The 10,000-nt window shown below is 40.7% G+C and overlaps 1 protein-coding gene across 5 annotated transcripts in view; it reads right to left on the reverse strand.

The window, feature by feature from the left end:
• Window positions 1–10,000, reverse strand: part of akap9 (A kinase (PRKA) anchor protein 9) — a 129,921-nt gene that overhangs the window by 55,607 nt on the left and 64,314 nt on the right. For all 5 annotated transcript variants that reach the window (XM_084424458.1, XM_084424456.1, XM_084424455.1 and 2 more), the window contains 5 exons: window positions 9,663–9,752; window positions 9,229–9,341; window positions 8,852–9,039; window positions 6,715–6,890; window positions 1–2 (listed from right to left, as the gene is read on the reverse strand). The exon at window positions 1–2 is cut by the window's left edge and continues 161 nt beyond it. In XM_084424458.1, coding sequence (XP_084280584.1) covers window positions 1–2; window positions 6,715–6,890; window positions 8,852–9,039; window positions 9,229–9,341; window positions 9,663–9,752 — 569 coding nt within the window. The remainder of the gene's footprint in view (window positions 3–6,714; window positions 6,891–8,851; window positions 9,040–9,228; window positions 9,342–9,662; window positions 9,753–10,000) is intronic.

Raw genomic sequence — 10,000 nt, forward strand, 5'->3', positions numbered from 1 at the left:
AGCTGAGAGAGAGACACACACACACACACATCACAACAGGGCAAACACACTCAAACCAGAGCTTCAGATTAAATGATACGCATTACAAAATTTTCTTTTAAAATTAATTTCAGTTTAATTTGCAAACTGAACTTTCAGACGGATCTTGAACTGGGCCAATGCAGGACTTACTCCTTTATGAACGTAAATGCATTAAATAAATCACAAAAACACAAACAAATATGCCTGTATTAATCAGACATCAGTGCCATGTGGACTCCTAACTCAGAACATCTACTGTAACAGAGAGTTTCAGGAGTGAACTACAGTAATGCACATTCATCAATACACCGACGAGCAGAGCTTCATTACAGTCTCACTGTGAGCTTCGTTATGATTGTGTGCTATTATGAGGATGAGAATCAGTGTGTTTAGGACATTACTCTGTGCAATCACCAAAAAAAGCATCATAATAAATAGAGTTTATTATCCCTGAGTGATTATTTCTAGTATTACCAGAAAGGAAAAGAAGATGCATGATGGTTTATTAGGAATATGTGAAGCTCGATTCAGAATAAAAGCCAGAATATTGACCTTACAATAGAAGTGATTGGCATACACACACACTACTGTTCATAACTTAGGGGTCAGTAGGATTAAAAAAAAGGATATTAACACTTCTAAAGTGACAGTAAAGACATTTATAATGTTACAGAAGATTCTATTTCAGATAAACGCTGTTCTTTTGAACTTTCTATTCATCAAAGAATCCTGAAATAAAAATGTACCACACTTTCCACACAAATATGAGCTGTTTTCAACACTGATCATAATCATAAATGTTTCTTGAGCATCAAATCATCATATTAGAGTGATTTCTGAAGGATCATGTGACACTGAAGACTGGAGTAAATGACACTTTACTGTATGTTCACATTAGGGGCGCAACGGTTCGGTTTGTATCACAGGTTTAGCTTCAGGGTTTCGGTGTGTGTCGGGTTCAGGGAAACTACTGTCAAATAAGAACCAATGATCTCTAACCACAAGCAAAAGCACTAATATATACAATAGAGTAAAAGATACTGATAAAAGAAACTGTGCTTTTCAGGTTTTTCAGGGTAGGGCTCACATTAGTTTCCAGGTACAGAAGTTGAATAAAGTATTTAAAGTATGCTGTATAAATTAAAGCTTTATCCTTTTTAAATCTACAAAAGCCATTCAATCCAGAGCTGTGAGTGATTTACTTCTCTTTTGTTGTTTGATTGACATTAAAAACAGACGACAGGAACATTAGGCTGCTGTCACTGTAAGACATAATGCACACACACACGTCCTGTCTCGACCGCACGGGTTCACTGAAGGCATAGCAGTGTGTGTCTGTTAGGATGCTCATCAAGACGGACATGCTGACATTACTTCTGTGGGAATTCCTCCATTCATGTGCAAGACTTGAAAGAGATTATCAATAATTATTTGCAGAAACATACATTAGCGGATCGTGTTATTTTCAGCGAATCAGATTATAGAAGCGTCATCAGATCTGAGGTCAGCCGCAGTGACGGGCCGGTGGAGAGCGGCACGTCCAGAGCTCTGACAGGTAGTGCACATGCTCCACTCGCCTGATCTCCAACTCTTCCTGCATCGCTCTCCGAGTGCTTGATGTGGTGGAAGAGCGAGAAGCTTCAACAAAAGGACTTTATAAAAACACGACAGTGAGACTGATCTCGTGTTACACACACAAAACACTTCATACACACAGAAACACACCCTGGAATCTCATTACACTGCAAGTCAACGTGTACAAAAGCTCTTATCTAACGATATAGACACTGAACGTCTATAAAACCTTCCTCCGCATGATTCTCAAAGGTCGGAACTCGATCTCCCGTGACCTCCGGATCCTCACACACACACACACACACACTTACTGTATACGGAGGAGTGGGAAGCGAGATCTTGGAGACGACTTTGAGCAGGTGTCCGTTGTCGCGCCGGTTGACGTGCGAGATCTGTGTGTGCACCACTACGGCGTTCTTCTCGTGAAGCAGGTGAGAGAGCGGGAAGGGTCTCGGCAGCGGGATGCGAGACTCAACCTCGTAAATATCCTGATCCTGACTGTCCAGCCAGCTGTCCTTCACAAAGTGGGAATCCCAAAACGTCCGATAGGAATCCATCGCGACGATCTTCTCGTGATCCTAAAGCAGAGACGTTCCAGGCTAATCGTCAAGCGACGTGCGAGTGTGTGACAGAAGAGTCTCCGTGTTGGTAAACACACACGAGAGATTTCGCATGGCCGGTCAAATCCCGAAATATCCCAGTGCTTTTAGAGAGCTGTGTCTAAAGGAAAGCACAAATCCCGAAATATCCCAGTGATCTGTGCCTAAAGGAAAGCAAAACTCAAAGCAACCTGTAGCCAAGAAATCCAAACAGGAGAGTTGTAAAAACACCAGGACTCTCTCGTTCACTTTCCCTCTGTTACTCCTGCTGGAAACTCATTAACAATTCCATGCTTCCGTGGCAACGATCCGCTGGGAAAAGGCAGGGCCTCATTAACAAGTGAGAACAGAGAATAGCAGCGCTCCGGGGGGAGATCATCTCTCTCTCTCTCTCTCTCTCGGTCTCTCTCTCTCTCTCTCTCTCTCTCTCTGTCTAGGTCTCTCTCTCTCTCTCTGTCGATCTCACTTCCTGATTAGTGAACATGTGTGAGAGACGTCAGTGAAGGCGGAGTCACACGGCCAGCAGGTGAGTGAACACACACACACACACACACCCTTCCCGAGCCTGTCCGACCAGATTCCTGCTCCTCATAACTGAGAACGAGACCTTTAAACGCTTATAAATCATGAATGTGGCGTTTTCGTTTGGCTCCAGTCATTATTTTCTCTTCAAAGTCTCCCTGATAAACACATTATTGATTAACTTCTCCTCCCACACCTCGACGCCGCCACATCAATCTTCATTCCTGAACAAGCCATTACATGATGAACTCCTCAGATCCAGCCATTACGACCCCGAACACGAGCATTACACACTCGTCACCTCCAGGATTTATGCGTCTTGGATCAGAGGTTGTGCTGATGTACAGGTGGTTCTGTTGTGGTTTATTATTGCTTCACAGAAGAATGGCTCTGATAACATAAGATACGGGTTTAATCTTTCAGATGCAAAAGGAAGCTAAAAATTTGCATGTATAAAGTTTATACGGAATATATTATTTGGAAACTTTCCACTCACTCTAGTACTGAACTATGTATTATTTATTTGTTTATTTTAATCTATGTTTTATCTTTTTTATTTATTTTTATCTTTTTATTGTTTATTTTATTAATATACATTTTTTAATCTAACATGTTATTTATTGTGTTCATTTATATATATCAAATAAAAAAATTAATCTATTTTTATAATTTATTTTAAACATTTATTAAAAAATAAAAAAGATATTATTTGTTATTGATCTATATACTTATTAACTAAAGTACTGTATATTATTTTTATTTATTTTAATCTAATTGTATTATTTGTTTTATTAATTTACTAATATTACAATTTTATTTTAATCTACTTTTATTCACTTTAATATTATTTTTATTATTTATTTATTTATGTTAAATCTACTTAAAGCTTTACACAGGACTTCTCTACAGATTTCCAGGGATCCCCGTTTGAATCCCACATTTTCCACATGCTCATTTGCTCACATTTCAAGTTAAACAGGATCTGAGCCGATCTTTAAATCTGTGGTATATATAAATATCAATATCTTCAAGTTCAGTATTCAAGATATGAATCTCTGTCAGGAAGTGATGATCAGAGCGAAGCCGACATAAACTACTGGGAAAGAGTGTTTCGCTTTACTTCACACACACAGCTTTACGCATGTTAAGCTGCTGCCACGGAGACCAAAGCATTATGCAAATCAGCTGGTATCTACCGGCGACTGGAGCGGAGGCTCCGCCCACTGTGTCCTGTGAGCATTAGCTTGAGTGTTCGTTCATCTGATGTAACCAGCAGTGTTAGTTAATGATCCAAAGACAATGTGTTTAACCAACAAATACGCTCTAAACATAACCTAATCCTGCTTCAGAAACAGCCAACACTCATATTACAACACACATTTAATCTAATATTCAACAATATTACTGATCTGCCTGCTTTGACATCATTATATGAGAACTGAACTGAGCTGGATGATGACATCACGGTTTTCTCCAGAGCGGCTCTATATATATATAAATAAATGTGACTTGACTGACAATTACTTCTATTTTTAAATGTTTTGAAAGAGTCTCTTCTGCTCAGCAAGGCTGCGTTTATTTGATCAAAAACTATAAAAACTGAAATATTATTCCAGTGTAAAACGTGTGTAAACGTATGTAGGGTGACCAGACGTCCCGAAATCTAAGCCGTTGTCCCGAATCCCGAATCCGGCCCTAATTGTCCCGAAAATTATACTAAAGCAAATTCTTGAGTAGTTATTGTCTGATAAAACATTAAAAACTGTCCGTGGAGGTTGAGTCGTCCAGTGCCGGCCCGAGCCTTTTGGGGGCCCTAAGCAGAATTTGGTTTGGGGGCCCCCTCCCACCACGCGGAGTCACCTGTGCTTGACGATTATTGACACAATGTCACTCTATAATGTTACATTATAAATTAATACAATGAGGTTATGTATTAATACAAAATAAATACTTAATAAAAAATAGATACTTAAAAATGTTTTAACTTTTTCTTTACTCTTTTACTAACTCTTTGAAACTTCTGAAAACAAATTGTCACAAAACATATAAAAAAAAACTTATTTGAAAAATATCCTCCAACGTTTTTGCAGTTTGAATGATGTCTTGTATGAACATGACGGAGTATGTTTTTATGTTTCCACTGTTCGATCGCGCCCGCGCCTCACACACACACACACACACACACACACACACACAACATATTCAAGCATTGCAATCTTGACATCGCAGCCTGTTCGTTAAAGCCGTAATAAAATATAGTAATAAAATAGTCAACCTAACATATAAAAATTGCACTGCTCTGTTTAAATAAGCCAACAATTCGTATTCAGCGCTGCGTAGCCTAAGCACCACTCCACTGTGATATTTGCAAGCACATTTTTGCGCATGTGAAGAGAATGATTTTTTTCCCCTCGATATTGGAACGTGGGTGAAGTACAAAGAAGCCTATAATAAAGAATAGTTTACCATCCAAATCCATCGCGAATGTTAAAACATTTTGATTCTAATGAGAGAGATACGTGAGCCCAGCACTTTCGCTTTAAATTATTTCGTTTTGGCTTGTTTTTAGTTATTTTTTTATTCTTGTTCTGTTCTGAATATCATTAAATTTAAAGGATAAATCATTGATCAAATCAAATTTTTGCGACATGGCTTAACATTACCGTGACTTTGCGCACGAATTGTCTATGCACGCGAGGTTATGCGCATCACTCAAACACTGGCAGACACCGCAGCAGTTGTAGGCAGGTATATTGATCATGAAATCAGAATTTTCTTGTCTTGAATTATTAATCCATTCATTCATTTATGTCACTTGTTTAATTTAATTAATATGTAAAAAAAATAAATAATAATAATAATCGCTTGGGGGCCCCCTGGTGGCGACGGGGCCCCAAGCAGCCGCTTAGTTCGCTTATGCCTCGGGCCGGCCCTGGAGTCGTCCTGCAGTCAGCCCCCGCCGGCTGCTCATTGGCTGCAGCATCTTTTTTTTTTTCTTTTTTTTTAAGTTCTACAAAGATACTGTAGGCGCGAATTTAAATGCATTGATAAGCGAGCGCAAGTTGCCGCAGCCGTGAGGACAGTGAATGTGCAGGCATCCAGTCGTAAAGGAGTGATTTGATTGGTCGCGGCACTGTGTGCAAAAAAATACTTCGGCCTTCGGAGAAAAATACTTCTGCACAAAGCAAATCATCTACACAATTATTTAGTTTTCATATTTAATGACCGACAATTTCGTCATAATAATAATTTTGGCATAAGGTTTATTAGCGCTGAAATGTCTGATTTACGCACTGTTACAACAGTCTTTTTTTTTGTTTTTTGTCACAATGACCTTTGAGTTCATGATTTTAATGTTGTTTTTTTGTGGCAGACTAAAGATTAATGTCTGACTGTTGATCTTTGAATAAAAATATGTTTGGTTCAGGTTTGAAAATTCATTTTATTATAGGCTATGTAGTCTAATATCATAGTAGGACTACCCCAAAACCTCCCCAAACAACCCCCCCCCCCCCCCGAATTTCAGCCAATCTCATCTGGTCACCCTATTTCTATGTGAATATACAGTAAAGTGTAATTTATTCCTGTGATCAAAGCTGAATTTTCAGCATCATTACTCCAGTCTTCAGTGTCACATGATCCTTCAGTAATCATTCTAATGTGATGATTTGACTGGTTCATGGTCGAAGCGTTAGTTTTGGCTCCCTGTGCCTGAGTGCTGGTGTGAAACACTGTGTGCAGTAAGTATATGTCAAAAAATATATCCCGATTTGAAGCTTGTGACACACAAACGCGCACAACAAACACGATCATGTTAAGCGTTCATGTAAACACTACGTTCGGATTCATCAATCGGAATGAATTCAGTCCGACTGAAACAAAAGTTGTGCATGTAAACGTAGCCACTGTCACATGATCCTTCAGAAATCATTCTAATGTGATGATTTGAGCGGTTCACAGTCGAAGCGTTAGTTTTGTCCCCCTGTGCTTGCCGTACCTGAGTGGTGGTGTCAGTGATGGCGATGAGTAGCTTCTCTACGGCGCTCTGCAAGCGTGTGCTGATGCTCATCAGAAACTCCTCCCTCTCCAGCTGGAGCTCCGCCCCCTGGTGCAGAAGCCCCGCCCCCGGGATCTTCAGCGTCTCTGCTGAAAACATGCTGACGTCATCAGCGTCTGTGTACGGGACAGAAGAGATTCGCTGGTTCACTGATGACATCAAAACATCGAGTAATAGAGCTGATCGGATCCACGTTCGTCTTGATGCTGCTTTCTGTCGATGTCTTTAGAAACAGGCAAACTATTACAGACATAAAAGTTCTGCATCCTGAACTGGCCCGGACTGAAATGACGGAAAGGCCGCTGTACCTTAAAGGCCCACTGAAGTGCCTTGGAACGCGCAGCTTTGTTTGATGCGTTGAGGTAATTTCCACTGAAACAGGAAGCTAAGGCGGGACATATTGAATGGCTCCTCCCCCTTTTCAAATAGCCAATAGCGTTTAGTTCACCTCACAGACTGACAGCACCATGGTTGCTATTCAATGCTAAATCAGATATATGTACAATATATGTGTACAATAAGGTTTATTCTGGAAAAAATAGTGTACTGGGTTTAATTTGTCATTTATTGAGATCCACTGATATATTGTTAGTGCTAGTACAGAGAATTTTCACTTGAATAAATGCATAGATCCGCGAAACGTTCTTGTGCACTTTAATGGTCTAATGGTAGAACTTTTGACAAGTCAGAGGTTCTGGGTTCTAATCCGCACTCGTATAGTTTAATTTTTCCTATCAAAAGCGAATATGTTCATCAGTGCTTGTGTGTCAAGCAGGGACACTTTTGGGTGTAATTTTGTGATTTCACCGGAACAAATAGAGAGTCTCTGCAACTAAATGCTAATTTTGTCATTGTTTTGGAAGCTTGTTCATAACCTTAAGGCTAACATGTTTATACTGAAAGCTAAAAAACGTACATTTTGACTTCAGGGGGCCTTTTATCACGCTATAGTTTGACTAGGCGTCACTAATAAAGCATGATATGTTCTGCAAATGATGTTTTTGAGAGACATGACAGACAGCAGATTAAGACGAGCAGAAGAATGGATCACAGACCGTTCTGGGTGTCGAGTTACAGGAGTAGTCGATCACATGACACGAGACGTCCCTTAACACGCCCAAACACACTCTCTCCCTGTGTGCCTGGGTCACATGACCTCGCCTCAACAGTACACAAAACATCTCTATGCAAAGACAATGAGTCAACAGAGAGGGACAAACAAGATGGACAGGATCTGATGTGGCTTCACTGGTTCCTACATCTCAATTAAATGGTCCTGTCATCTGTGATTAACCCTTCGCAGACGAGCGGCGCTGTGACTTTAGTGTCACGGCCGCCTTTAAATCTTTCTAAATCTTTAGAAAGCATGTGTGACTTGAAGTGACTGTAAGTGACGTCACTGTTGATTATAAAGCTGAAGAAAGATCTGAAATTAAATAAAAACTAGGGGTGGGAATCTTTAGGAATCCCACGATTCGATTCAAATCAATTCTGAAGCAAATTTCAATTCGATATAAAAAAATAAAATAAAAAAAGTTCAACGCTTAAAGGATTAGCTCACCCCAAAATGAACATTTCCTAATAATGTACTCACCCCAATGCCATCCGAGATATCCACGTCTTTCTTTCCTCAGTGGGAGAGAAATTATGTGTTTTGAGGAAAACATTTCTGGATTTTTCTTCTAACAATGGACTTCATGAATGGTTTCGCTAGATAACCTCTTCTTCAGCTGTGATCGCGTACAGCCCGTTTAAACACTTCAGAGACTTTTGAAACTGCATTGATTTGGACTTAAAAACGATGGGAACCAATGAAGTCCATTGTTAGAAGAAAAATCCAGAAATGTTTTCCTCAAAAAACATAATTTCTCTCCCACTGAGGAAAGAAAGACGTGGATATCTCGGATGGCATTGGGGTGAGTACATTATTAGGAAATTTTCATTTTGGGGTGAACTAATCCTTTAAAATCTATGATCAGATCTAAAATCTACGCATTTACTGAATTGAAATTTGATTTCCCAAAAGCTGATCAGATGAACAGATGAAAGGGTTTGAGGAGTGCCGTGTGTGTCTGACCTCCAGCAGGTCCGGGTCTGAGCCGCTCCGCTGGGGTCATGTGACCGGCCTCCGCTGGGGTCATGTGACTCGGACTGGCCTCCAGCATGGCCTCCACGTGCCCGATGGTCTCCTCTGCGGCCGCTGTGGTCTTCAGCACCTCCTGCAGAACCAGAACCAGACGAGCGTTCGCCTCGCGCAGCACATCCCTAGAAGAAGAAGAACACCACTGATGACTGAGAGATCTGTGTGTGTTTATCTGTGTCTATCTATCTATCTATCTATCTGTGTGTTTATCTGTGTCTATCTATCTGTCCTTCATCTATCTGTGCATCTATCTATCAGTTCTAATGTTCCAATGTCACAGAACTTTTTCATCAGCTCTAATTATTCCTCACCGCTCTGTGATGATGTCATCAGATGCGAGCTCTGGGTCAGATGACTGTGATGTCACGCTCCTTCCATGACCTTTGCCCTTTATCACCTCCTCCTCTTCCTCTTCCTCTTCCTTCTGGAGTTTATGCACAGGCAGAAAAGAAATGGCACATAAGAAGCCCGTCATTTAATCACAGGCAGCTCAAACTCTTTCAATAGTCTTTATATCGAGATGCGTTCGTCAGGCCGAGCGCAACGAACACGCAGAGTCAAACACACACGCACACACACACACACCAGTAGACGGGGCTTTCACTGCTGCCATAGCAACAGTTGCACCTGAGAGGAAACATATAAAGGTTTCTAAGGTGACAGACGCCACCTGGTGGAGGAGGACAGTAAACACACACTGTACTGGTGTGCAATGTAGAATACTACACACACACACACACACTACCTGCTCTGTCTGTGTGCTGCTGCTTTGCATGCTGGGAAGCGGTGGTTCATCTCTCGGCCTCTCTCTCTCCTTCATCTGCTCCAGCTCTCTCTGTTTCACACACACACCGATGTAATCAACACACACTATTAATAATGATTCATCAGCGCACAGTATTCAGAAGAACTAAAGTCTTTCATCAAACTTCTTCACCTCTGAGACAACCTTTCATTTCTGCTAATGTAGCAAAGACAGGGCGAGGGAAACTGTTTACAGTTTATATCACAGCCTAACATTTTATAACTCCGTTCAATCATGGCGGATGAAGTCCTGTCCTTTATTCCTGCAGATTATCCGGT

Source organism: Rutilus rutilus, assembly GCF_951802725.1.
Source record: "Rutilus rutilus genome assembly, chromosome: 11".
Classification (NCBI taxonomy): domain Eukaryota; kingdom Metazoa; phylum Chordata; class Actinopteri; order Cypriniformes; family Leuciscidae; genus Rutilus; species Rutilus rutilus.